General features: G+C 41.4%; 3 protein-coding genes across 4 annotated transcripts in view; 2 read left to right on the top strand and 1 right to left on the bottom strand.

Annotated features, from left to right (window-relative positions):
- Positions 1–1936, top strand: part of LOC104928879 (deleted in malignant brain tumors 1 protein) — a 6766-nt gene extending 4830 nt beyond the window's left edge. For both annotated transcript variants that reach the window (XM_027278232.1, XM_027278233.1), the window contains 5 exons: positions 448–623; positions 729–959; positions 1043–1203; positions 1367–1611; positions 1753–1936. In XM_027278232.1, the coding sequence (XP_027134033.1) occupies positions 448–623; positions 729–959; positions 1043–1203; positions 1367–1611; positions 1753–1799 (860 nt within the window). In that variant the 3' untranslated portion in view covers positions 1800–1936. The remainder of the gene's footprint in view (positions 1–447; positions 624–728; positions 960–1042; positions 1204–1366; positions 1612–1752) is intronic.
- A 66-nt stretch (positions 1937–2002) lies between these two features.
- ikzf5 (IKAROS family zinc finger 5) lies at positions 2003–7701 on the bottom strand. The gene is made up of 4 exons (XM_010743233.3): positions 7269–7701; positions 7001–7175; positions 5004–5177; positions 2003–4933 (listed from the first exon to the last, which is right to left on the bottom strand). The coding sequence occupies exons 2-4, from the start codon at positions 7131–7133 to the stop codon at positions 3969–3971; spliced, it is 1272 nt and encodes a 423-aa protein (XP_010741535.2). The 5' UTR covers positions 7134–7175; positions 7269–7701; the 3' UTR covers positions 2003–3968.
- Positions 7702–11723: 4022 nt separating this feature from the next.
- hmx3a (H6 family homeobox 3a) overlaps positions 11724–12969 on the top strand; it is a 36653-nt gene continuing 35407 nt past the window's right edge. Inside the window, exon 1 of the mRNA XM_027273712.1 lies at positions 11724–12060. The gene's annotated coding sequence lies outside the window, so the exon portion shown is untranslated. The remainder of the gene's footprint in view (positions 12061–12969) is intronic.

Genomic DNA, 12969 nt, shown 5'->3' with positions numbered 1-12969 from the left:
TTTTTGTTATTAAATGTGTGTTAAATGTTTATTGCAGACCCACTTAGCTCCTGTTAAAAAATGGACAATCGACAATGTCTATTGTGGCTTGTTAAGGAATTTAAAAATGCTATTGAATGCAGGATCCAGCATTTTTGGAGGTTTACTTTCATGCAGTGGAGTAAAAGTCAGGATAATTTGGCAAGATATTTTTGGAAGAATTTAATATAAACAAGAGTACTGGACAAATAAAAAACGGGACTTGATGATGTCACGGCATTTCATTCAAAACCAGAAATGTCACCCTTTGACTGATGCGAAAGGAAAAATCATGGGATTATTAAAGTTAATAGGATTCATCCTCTGGGGACCATGACTGTCAATCCTTTCAGTAGTTGTTGATATATTTTTTAGATGTTTCAAAAGTGGTTTAGAGTCAAAACATGTTGTGAATATATCCTTTGTTAGGTCATGTGGACTGTTCCTCAGACAACATGAACATTGTGATTCAGAAGTCTTACCTGGAGTCTCTCGGCTACGATGGCCAAAGTCTGTACGTGAATGACCAGTACTGCAGACCCAGAGTTTCCAGTTATCAGGTGGTCTTCAGTTTCCCCATTAACAGTTGTGGAACCGTTCGAAAGGTAAGCAACACTCATCACTTTCTGGAAAAACAATACACAGTACTTATAATAATAATTCTCCCACAAATGATGTGACTATTTTTCAATACCCTCTACCTGGAACAGTTTGAAAATGGCAGAATCGTCTACCACAACACTGTCCGTGCCTACACCTCCAACTACGGAGAGATCACGCGCCAGTCTCACTTCAGGATGAATGTGGGCTGTCGAATGGAGCAGGACTCAGTGTCCCAGATTATGTACGTTGTCGAACATCATGACAACAGCAGCATTACAGGCACAGGCAGGTTCAACACCAGCATGGATTTCTATACATCCAGCAGCTTCTACTATAAGGTGTGTCTGGGTGACTGCATGCACAGAAAACTCTTTTGTAAATACTTCCACACCATGCTGACATTTTGCTTTCACGCTCTCAGGTCACTGGAAATCCTTACAAGGTGTTACTCAACCAGAACTTGTATGTCCAAGTGGACCTGAGGAGGGGTGACAGCACCCTGGTTCTCTTTCTTGACACCTGTGTGGCCTCACCATCACCCCATGACTTCCATAGCAGACCTTATTACCTGGTCCGTAATGGGTAAGATGAGAGTTTTTGATTCTGTACTTATATGTAAGTAGGATTTTGAAAGAAGGACTTACTTGTAATAAAGTGGTCGGTGGTTACATGAGCTTGTTCTTCTGTTAAACATGCATATTTATTGTACTAGTGTACATTAACACTGTCTCTGTTTCGCCTTTAGATGCCCTGCGGACAACACCTACTACCACTACGTCTCTGGCACCAGACCCTATGCCCGTTTCACATTTAAGGCCTTCCAGTTCCTGCGAGCCACAGAGTCTGTGTACATCCAGTGCAAGGTCCTGATATGCCCAGCCTCTGACCATAATTCCCGCTGCCGCCGTGGCTGCACCAAACGTGCGGCCAGAGACGTGGGGTCAAAACACGACAGCCAAACTCTGGTGCTGGGTCCCATCCAACTCAAAGGTCTGTAACCATTTGCGCCTGGTTTTAAAACCAATAATGGATGATAACTGAAGAATTATATTTTAGCAGTAAGAAAAGTCACAGTGACCTAATGTCCTCAAACATTACAATAAAAGACATTTCACATTTTCTCTTCTCCAGAGCCTGAGAAAAAGGAGGATGGCACTAATGAGCAGGAGAAGGCCTAACTTGACACTGCAGCGAGCTGCTTCAGTCATCTTTACGGATCATTACAGCTCTCATCATTCTGTTCACCGTGACACTGAGTCACACTCACTATTTCTTCTCTCTTTATTACATTGATTAAAAGCATCATCAAAAGACAGTCTGTGTTTGTGTATTTCACTGATTTGAATACAGAGATGACGGCGAAAACAAAAGACAGGAGTGCTGCTCAGTTAGAAAACACTTTACTTATAAATTAGTTAGATTAATTCATGTCACAATAAAATGATTTGCCGTCCCAGAGGGAGAGAGTGATCGGCCAAAAGGCTTCAACATTCACCGTTACCTATGAACCTACGACACACTGAGAGAACATAAGGCAGTCATTACTGGATGCTCCTATTACTGGTAAACATGGTGACAAGGAGGTGGTCCTAAAAACAGTAACTATGTTCTCCACGTATGTTGCTACGCAACAGACAACAGTACCCAAGACAAAGAACAATCTTGCTAAAGTAGCAGTCTTACTGCAACATTATTTTGCTTTTTTTTTTTTTTGACACTGAACATCTATCCAACCACTCAGAATACAATACTCAGTAAATATTCAGTAAAGCACTGGGATCCATATGATAAATCAGGAATCATCATCAGCATTTGTCATCAGAAAGGCTAAAACGTGGCATTCCCAGCGCTACGTGGCAATTCTGAAAAATGTGTTTACATGAGACACAAGACTGGTGATTTTGTCCTAAACACGGAGACACTGGATATCAAAGTGACTTCATACAATATCAAAACATGAGAATGTGATTTGATGTAATCAAAAGGATAGGATGGAAAAACCCTTTTAACAAAATGAGTGACGTTACCATAACGCTGGTCAAAGAAGGGCACTGTGTGGAAAGACTTCAAAACAACACAACTTTTACAAAATCTATTTTTAAAACAACCGCCTGACCAAAAACCAGATACAATGTTTGGCCAGTATTTCTTTAACTGTGGATGCCATCCATATAGTTTTGATCCCAAAGTTTCTTAGCAGCATTCATGGAGCAGAATTTTGGCAAAGAAAAAGTCATTGCTACCATAGAAAACTATGACGGCCCAACTATTTTTCCCCCCTAAGGTCCTGGGCTTATCCATAACAGTAAGAAGAGGATATTATAATAATATCCATTAAATTTTAAAATAACAGTCCTCTCTATCTTAGACACACACACAAGAAAGTGACTATGTCAGGCACTGCAAAGAAACAGTAGTAATGCACCAAGCACTGAAATAATTTCAACAAGGCTTAAGTAAGATCTCTTTAGGTCAACAGTTTAACTCCTGTCATCAGAGTGATCTGCAGATACAGCTTCAGGAGTGTTGAGAATTTATTTGGGTGACACGCTCAGGTTTACAAGCAGGCTTCAATAAAAACATCTGCATACATTTTGTTTTCTTCTGCCCGTAGTATGCATGTTATCATTTTATTTATTCATAAGTTGTTTTTAGATTGCTGAATAAATTCTTTGTTACATTGTTTTTCATTCACTTCAGTCTGAGATGAGGCCATGCAACCTGTATAAATGGTCCCTATCTGTTCATGTACTTAGAGGAAAGCTCTAACATAGGAACAGCGTTACTTTTCTGAGCTATGAATATCAAAAAAGACAAACTAGGGGCGGTCGGTAGCGTAGTGGGCTGTGCGGCCGCCCCATGTGTAGAGGCTACAGTCCTCGCTGCAGCTGGCCCCGGTTCGAATCCCGCATCGGACGGCCCTTTACTGCGTGTCATGCCCCCTGCTTCCTGTCTATCTTCAGCTGTCCTGTCATTAAAGGCATGAAGGCCAAAAAAAAAAATTTAATAATAAGAAATAAATTCAAGGAATGTTGTGAATTTGGTAAGCTACGACATCCATAAACAGGGGTTATTAGTGTGGCTATAGGTAGGAAAGTTGTTTGACGCCACCATCACAAATAAATTCTCAACTTGTTGAAAACACTGATCATCCTTTTATAATACACTTGAATGGCCATCATACAAAAATGAAACCATCTGAATGTCGACATTTTCCTGTATAAGTACAACTTTCAAAGGCTAGGCTACATCAAGGCCAAGTAAAAGACCAATAAATAAAATTACTATGAAATTAATGGAACAAAGCTGTCCGTTAAAAGTTATTTCCGAGATTTCCTCTTCATCCATTATTTGTGCTGACCGCGGGCAAAGTGACAGGCAAAGTCATACTTGCTCTTGCACTTGTGGCCGCAGATGTTGCACTGGAATGGGTTCTCGTAGCCATGGCAGCCCATGTGGATGGTGTAAAGGATGTTGTCGGGGAAGTAGATGTCACAGTGCTGGCAGTGATGCAACATGTGGGGGTCCTGGAGCGGGGCGGACAGGCCTGGGGCCGGCGTACTGGGTTGGCTGTTGGAGATACTAGGGGTACTGGTGCGCCCACTGTGCTCGCTGCAGGGTCCCCCTCCGGGGCTGCAATTGCTGTGTGGAGGAGCCCGGGGCTCTGGGGTGATTGGAGAAGAGGACGAAGCATGGACCATGCTGGCTGCGACAGCCACGGGAGCTGTGGCAGGGTGGGGTTGCTGGATGAGGAAGGGCTTCTCATCGACAATAGACTCTGCACCTGGAGACATGGGAGGTTGAGTCTGGGCCTGAGACTCTGAAGGGAGGCTGGCCAACTGGCCCGCCAGGGTAGACAGCTGGTTCAGGGGGTTATCCATAACCATGTCATGGTGATGGTGATTTTGATTTGTGGAGTGCCCGTCCTCAGCTGCTCTACTCTGATTATCGTAGGTCTCCTGACGCAAGTGGGGCAGCTCATGGGAGAAGTCACTCACATTGTCAGCCTTGTGCACCACCATAGACGGGGGGCTGAAGTTGATGAGGAGTCGACGGCCATAGCCAAGTGAGCTGGCCTTCTTCTGTAAAACACTCAGCATCTTCTTGTGGGAAAGCGAGCGAGTGCCTTTCATTGGTAGAAGTTTGTGGCGTCGACGGCGATGGTGCGACAAGTTGCTACGGTCGCTGCAGCGGAAGGAGCACAGCTCACACTTGTAGGGCTTCTCGCCTGTGTGCGAGCGCATGTGCGCCTCCAGGTGGCGCTCGTAGGCCGAAGCGAACGGGCACAGGTGGCAGCGGTGAGGTTTCTCTCCTGTCGAGAAAAACACAAGGCTAAGTACCAAAAACTTGTCGTCAAATGAGAATGAACTATCGACACTTACCTGTGTGAATTCGGATGTGCTCGATGAGTCTTGCCGTGCCTCTGGTGGCATAGTTGCAGTAGCGGCACTTGAGCTTCCCGTCATAGGTTCTCTCGAAACCATCGACCAGGATCCCTGAGCTGTCCTCCAGGGACATGTCCACTGAGGGGTGATCCAGTCCATTCTGACTGCAGTCTGCACTCAGGAACATTAACAGGACTTATGATTTATACACCATACAAACTCTGATTGTACGTTATCTAGGGAAATGAATGTCGACACATGTACGCTGTAGTTAATTCCAGTTACTGTTTAGTATTTATTGTGGTTTTTTTTTTAGGTAAAACCAGCTGTGTGATCCTCTGTCGAGGATTGGTCCCCGTTTTGGAGCTAAGACCGCGTTCCTGAGTGCTGTACCCTGTCGTCTATGTTGGTGTGGCTGTGGTTCGACCAATCGGGGAGTCCTCAAGCAACCAGATGCAGTTTAAATAGACTGTGTGTCTGCAGTTCGGGGCGGCTTGTGTTGTGTATGGTTCTGTAAGCTCGCCTCGTAATTTGTACTTAGAATTATGTTTGAAAATTGTAGAGGTTGGTGGAGAAACATTTCTGGGACTTGGCAGGGTTTAGTTTAGTTAGATTTACTGATTACACATGAGAAGATTTTATGTTAGACTTATTAGTTTAGGGGTGCTGTTTTTGATGTTTTTTGTTATCATTTCTCGTTTTGTTTAGATTGATCTAGAATAGTATAGGCTCTGTATACTTATTTCTTTTAAACAGCACTCGTACGCCTTTGTTCCCTTTTGCCTCACCTCCTTTTGTTAAGAAAAATGAAACTCCTGACGAACTTGAATCAGTTGTCATCTTCCATTTCATTTCTTATCCCTATCTTGTGTTACTGCTCACCAAACGAGCCGGATCGTCCAACACTTTTACACGGTTACATGTAATAAACATGCAAAAACTTTCTCCTCCTCCCCTCTCTCATTAATGCGTGTTACTAACTAAACTTCTTCCCCGGAGTTTCTGTGCTCTCTCGTCCAGCAGGTTCTCGTGGATTGTTGCTGCCATATCTCCATTACAGTGAATAGTTAGTTAATGATTTGCTGCCGCTGTGCATCTGTGTCTCTCTATCTCTATCTCAAGTTCCACTGCTACTGTAATCATTTTGTCATTCATTGTAATTGTACAATATGTTTGTGTTGATTTGCTCTGTACATGTGACATCTATTGCACGTCTGTCCGTCCTGGGAGAGGGATCCTTCCTCTGTGGCTCTTCCTGAGGTTTCTTCCACATTTTTTCCCTGTTAAAAGTTTTTCCGCACTCGAACTGAGGGCCTAAGGACAGAAGGTGTCACTCCCTGTACAGATTGTAAAGCCCTCTGAGGCAAATGTACTTTGTGACTTTGGGATATACAAATAAAATCTGATTTTATTTAATAATTTTAAAAAAGGCCACAGTATCGCGATAATACCCGGAACCGTGATACTTTGTCTGGTGTAGTATCGTGGTTACTCATTTTGGTATCGTGACAACTCTAATTACAGTTTATAGTTAGTTTATGTGTCTCTCTATCTCTGTCACAGGTTCCACTGCTACTTTAATCATTTTATCATTCATTGCAATTGTACAGTATGTTTGTGTTGATTTGTCCTGTACACGTGACATCCATTCCCTGCTCTGTGGCTCTTCCTGAGGTTTCTTCCACCTTTTTTTGTGGGCAAGTTTTTTCTCACTCGAACCGAGGGTCTAAGGACAGAGGGTGTCACTCCCTGTACAGATTGTAAAGCCCTCCGAGGCAAATGTACTTTGTGACTTTGGGGCTATACAAATAAAATCTGATTTGATTTGATTTGAAAAACATTTATCACCGACAGGATGACCACACCTGAGTTACTATCAGGCTCAGGCTTATAGGTGAAACAGCTGTTTGCCTAAAAAAAACACCAAACACCAGACAAATAAAATGATATTACACAGAAAAGAGATGCAGACTAATGACCCAGCAGCCTGTTACCTGGTGGCAGCTCATCCGCCTCCTTGACGCCGCTGACAGAGCCTGATATCATGTTGACATGTTGAGTCTGCTGGCTCAGATACTCCTGGAAATCCTTCACAAAGTCCAGCGTGTCTGGTTTTTCCTCCCCCATTGAAAGAAAGTGACGCAAACGTCCAGCCGACGTCTGCAAATACTGCAAGGAGCAAAGAGCAGTGAAATATTACAGAAACACGCATGCAAACAAAGCAGCGTTTTTAAAAAATGGTTTTCAAACATGCACACCTACCTCTTCGGAGATGTTAGATTTACGCAGTTTTTTCTTAGTTTGTTTGAAAAACAAAAGGCGCTTTGTGTGCACAAATATCCAGACACAAAAGACACGGTAAATATGTGACTGGCGAGCAGGATCCGATGTGTCTGTCGCTCCTACACACCGCTGCTCCTCATCGTCATGTTGTTACCAAAGCTACGTAGCCGCACAGCTAACGACTCATCTTTGTCCACACACACCGGGTCCACACGCTCTTCATCCACGCCGCATGTTTGCCTCAGCAGGAGCGAGTGTGTGTGTCTCAGTCTGAGTCCATTCGTCGCAGATCATGAGAAATAAAAAGACAACCCGCTAAATCAAAACAATAAACCCAGTGCGAGGGGTGAAAGTTCACTGTGCACACCACTGGAAACCGTCCTCCACCACAACAAGCGCAAGAAAGGTTCCCACTAGTGTTGGGGAGTTCGAGTCTTTTTTACTGAATCGGATCACTTAATCTCGGGCGGTAAATTGAACGAATCTTTTTTTTTTTCAGTTTCAGAATCTGAATCAGAATCAGAAATACTTTATAAATTGTGTTTGTTACAGCAGCTTCCAAATGGTAAGTTAAGTACGTTGGTAAGTAAATAGCAAGAAAAACATTTGAACACTATAGGGCACAACAACACAACTTTTACAAAATCAATTTTAAACAACTGGCTGACCAAAAAACAGATACAAAGTGTGGCCAGTATTTCTTTAACTGTGGATGCCATCCATATAGTTTTGAAATAATTTCAACAAGGCTTCCCACTAGTGTTGGGGAGTTCGAGTCTTTTTTACTGAATCGGATCACTTAATCTCGGGCGGTAAATTGAACAAATCTTTTTGTTTGTTTGTTTGTTTGTTTTTTGAGTAATTTCTGAATCTGAATCTGAATCAGAAATACTTTATAAATTGTGTTTGTTACAGCAGCTCCCAAATGGTAAGTTAAGTAAGTTGGTAAGTAAATAGCAAGAAAAACATTTGAACACTATAGGGCACAACAACACAACTTTTACAAAATCAATTTTAAACAACTGGCTGACCAAAAAACAGATACAAACTGTGGCCAGTATTTCTTTAACTGTGGATGCCATCCATATAGTTTTGAAATCATTTCAACAAGGCTTCCCACTAGTGTTGGTAAGTTCAGACTCTTTTTTATTGAATTGGAGTAATTTCAGAATCTGAATCAGAATCAGAAATACTTTATAAATTGTGTTTGTTACAGCAGCTCCCAAATGGTAAGTTAAGTACGTTGGTAAGTAAATAGCAAGAAAAACATTTGAACTCTATAGGGCACAACAACACAACTTTTACAAAATCAATTTTAAACAACTGGCTGACCAAAAAACAGATACAAACTGTGGCCAGTATTTCTTTAACTGTGGATGCCATTTATATAGTTTTGAAATCATTTCAACAAGGCTTCCCACTAGTGTTGGGAAGTTAGAGTCTTTTTTACTGAATTGGAGTAATTTCAGAATCTGAATCAGAATCAGAAATACTTTATAAATTGTGTTTGTCACAGCAGCTTCCAAATGGTAAGTTAAGTAAGTTGGTAAGTAAATAGCAAGAAAAACATTTGAACACTATAGGGCACAACAACACAACTTTTACAAAATCTATTTAAAACCAGATACAAAGTGTGGCCAGTATTTCTTTAACTGTGGATGCCATCCATATAGTTTTGAAATAATTTCAACAAGGCGTCCCACTAGTGTTGGGGAGTTCGAGTCTTTTTCACTGAATCGGATCACTTAATCTCGGGCGGTAAATTGAACAAATCTTTTTGTTTGTTTGTTTGTTTGTTTTTTGAGTAATTTCTGAATCTGAATCTGAATCAGAAATACTTTATAAATTGTGTTTGTTACAGCAGCTTACAAATGGTAAGTTAAGTAAGTTGGTAAGTAAATAGCAAGAAAAACATTTGAACACTATAGGGCACAACAACACAACTTTTACAAAATCTATTTTAAACAACTGGCTGACCAAAAAACAGATACACACTGTGGCCAGTATTTCTTTAACTGTGGATGCCATCCATATAGTTTTGAAATAATTTCAACAAGGCTTCCCACTAGTGTTGGGGAGTACAAGTCTTTTTTACTGAATCGGATCACTTAATCTCGGGCGGTAAACTGAACAAATCTTTTTGTTTGTTTGTTTGTTTGTTTGTTTGTTTTTGAGTAATTTCAGAATCTGAATCAGAATCAGAAATACTTTATAAATTGTGTTTGTTACAGCAGCTTCCAAATGGTAAGTTAAGTAAGTTGGTAAGTAAATAGCAAGAAAAGCATTTGAACACTATAGGGCACAACACTATAGGGCTGTCCTAGCCCAGCTGAGGCCACAGGTGAGGACGTTTCTGGACCCCCTGCAGTTTGCCTATCAGCCCCATTTAGGAGTCGATGACGCCGTCATTTACCTGCTGCAACGAGCCCATATGCATCTGGATGGTAGGGGAGGCACTGTGAGGATCACATTCTTTGATTTCTCCGGTGCTTTCAACACCATTCAGCCTCTGCTACTGGGTGAGAAGCTGCGGGTGATGGGTGTTGACGACGCAGTGATCTCCTGGATTACTGACTACTTGACAGGCCGGCCACAGTTTGTCCGTCTGGGCAGTGGGCTGTCTGATGTGGAGGTCAGTGATACAGGAGCTCCACAGGGGACTGTGCTTTCTCCCTTCCTCTTCACCTTATACACCACCGACTTTAAGTACAACTCTGAGTCATGTCACCTGCAGAAGTTCTCTGATGACTCAGCTGTTGTCGGGTGTATAGGAGATGGAGAGGAGGGGGAGTACAGGACACTGATAGACAGATTTGTAGAGTGGTCCGAACAGAACCACCTGAGGCTGAACATCAACAAGACCAGAGGGATGGTGATCGACTTCAGGAGGAAGAAGACGCCTTCACAGCCATTAAGGATCAGATTGGAGGTGGTGGAGGAGGTGGAGGACTACAAATACCTCGGAGTGGTGATCGATAACAGACTGGACTGGAAATCTAACACAGAGGCTGTGTACAAGAAGGGGATGAGCAGACTCTACTTCCTGAGGAAGCTGAGATCCTTCAACGTGTGCAGCAAGATGTTGGAGATCTATCTATCTATCTATCTATCTATCTATCTATCTATCTATCTATCTATCTATCTATCTATCTATCTATCTATCAACAACACAACTTTTACAAATGTCTATTTTAAACAACCGGCTGACCAAAAACCAGATACAAAGTGTGGCCAGTATTTCTTTAACTGTGGATGCCATCCATATAGCTTTGAAATAATTTCAACAAGGCTTCCCACTAGTGTTGGGAAGTTCGAGTCTTTTTTACTGAATTGGATCACTTAATCTCGGGCGGTAAATTGAACGTGTCTTTTTTTTTTTGGAGTAATTTCAGAATCAGAATTAGAAATACTTTATTAATCCCCGCAGGGAAATTGTGTTTGTTACAGCAGCTCCCAAACGGAAAGTGAGATAGTAAGTAATAGCAAGAAAAACATCTGAACACTATAGGGCACTATAGTTTTACAAAATCTATTTTAAACAACTGGCTGACCAAAAACCAGATACAAAGTTTGGCCAGTATTTCTTTAACTGTGGATGCCATCCATATAGTTTTGATCCTAAAGTTTCTTAGCAGCATTCATGGAGCAGAATTTTGGCAAAGAAAAAGTCATTGCTACAATAGAAAAATTATGACGGCCCAACTATTCCCCCCCCCTAAGGTCCTGGGCCTATTCATTACAGTAAGAAGAGGATATTATAATAATATCCATTACATTTTAAAATAACAGTCCTCTCTATCTTAGACACACACAAGAAAGTGACTATGTCAGGCACTGCAAAGAAACAGTAGTAATGCACCAAGCACTGAAATAATTTCAACAAGGCTTCCCACTAGTGTTGGGAAGTTCGAGTCTTTTTTACTGAATCGGATCACTTAGGACGGTCATTCACTAGTGTGGTGCTGTAGCCCTTTATTCATTATATCATTTCATACAGAACTGTAGCCCAAAGTGCTTCACGGAGCAGAGTAAAAACAGAAATAGACACCAGCTAACAGTTCTTAAGGAAACAGAGCAGTTGAATGAAAAACTAGAGATTAAAAGAAGAGTAAAAAGGATAAAACTACAACAACCAAACAAATAAGAAGTAGAATTAAGACCTATAGGGTAAAAAGCATAATTTAAGAACAGTTGCAGTAACAGTAGATAAGACCTGTACAGTGAAAAAGCACCAGAGATAAAAGTAACAGGGAGTGATCAGGACATAAAAACTCAGCAGAGAATGGCCAGGCACCTTAGGTAAAAACTAAAGAGGTATGTCTTAAGTTGTTTTTTACACACAGGCCTGTGGCTGAGCTTCCAGTCATGTGACAAATGAATGAGAGACTCAAACTCAAGGACACAAACTAATAATTTCCGTTTCCTGTCCTGACTGAGCTTATGCAGCTGCCATGTGGCGAGGGGGACGTACTGCATGAAAAATGAACGAATCACTCACTCACTACACATTGCTCCCGAATCATATAAAAGACTAGTTCAAATTGAACGATACGTTTACGCACGACACACACCACTAGTTCCCCACCACTGAAGCGGTAACTTTGTAAAAGTGTCCACACAGTGTAAAAATGAACAAAAAACATTTTTATAACACGATTGCAAAGTACAATATGAATGGAGAGAGCGGCTGCTGAACATTTTCTGTGCCTAAGCACCGACGTTTTGCATTTTAAAGTGGAGAAGGCCTAAAAAACATGCTACAGAGGATTGGGTAAGATGCTGTTTATTATAAATAAAATATATATAAACACACAGAACCATTCCAGTTTATGTTAGGCATCGAAAGGGGGGCTAGGTCACTCATTTAAAATGTTTTTTTTTTTTTCAAAATGTGTGCAGAAGCTTTCCAAACATTTCCCAACTAGCTAAAATCTCCATTTTTGCAGCCTTGGACACGGTGTTACATTGCAGTATTGACTGTTTGATCAAATATGAAGATTGTATGAGTGAGTGTTTCTGCCATGCATCCTTTAAAGTTTGGTTAGTGCACAATTTGAGAGGCTCTACCAGTGAATTGTTTGGTAGCAGTCAGCATGTGCAGGAACTTGTTTTCTACTGTCTGTTTTTATAATGAAAAACAAAAAGAATTCAAAACTAATATTGCACTTTGTAAAATGTACTTTGTCATCCAGGCAGAGTGGCTTTTCCTTGTCCACACATGTAGATTTGAAAACACTCATCTCTTGCCCACCAGCTAATGAAGTTAACTGATGGCATATCCACTTACATCACTGACATGACACACTTTCAGATGTACAGCTCGCAATTACGCTCAAGTGGCAAATGAGGCACAACAATTGCATTACTTTCAAAAGCTTATTGACTCATTCATGTTTTATCACGATCAATAATTTACCGGTAAGCGCTTGGTGAAGATCGCGTTGCCCCATTTGTGTCAAAGTTGTAGGAAAAATCAGTGAGGAGAAGATGACAAACGACCAAGTCGAGTGAGGCCACTGTATCCTTTTACCACATAACAACTGTCAGAGCAAGAGTTACAGCAGTAATGTAAACCTGCTGCCTGTGAATTCTTTACTTTGTAACACGAGTCACTTGTTTTGCAAATGTATCTACCTATCTGCGGTATATTCTGCACAGTAAATAGACTTGTGTGTGAGGT

The sequence above is a fragment of the Larimichthys crocea genome, chromosome III, assembly GCF_000972845.2.
Source record: "Larimichthys crocea isolate SSNF chromosome III, L_crocea_2.0, whole genome shotgun sequence".
NCBI lineage: Eukaryota > Metazoa > Chordata > Actinopteri > Sciaenidae > Larimichthys > Larimichthys crocea.
The sequence above is the reverse complement of the archived record's forward strand: the minus strand, read 5'-3'. Positions and strand labels throughout refer to the sequence as shown.

Excerpts from the sequence above, each read along its gene's own strand:
- ikzf5 (XM_010743233.3), bottom strand. The coding sequence starts at position 7,133 with ATGGGGGAGGAAAAACCAGACACGCTGGACTTTGTGAAGGATTTCCAG. Across the intron at positions 5,178-7,000 it reads GGCGGATGAGCTGCCACCAG|ACTGCAGTCAGAATGGACTG; the intron begins GTAACAGGCTGC and ends TCCTGAGTGCAG. Across the intron at positions 4,934-5,003 it reads GCACATCCGAATTCACACAG|GAGAGAAACCTCACCGCTGC; the intron begins GTAAGTGTCGAT and ends TTTTCTCGACAG.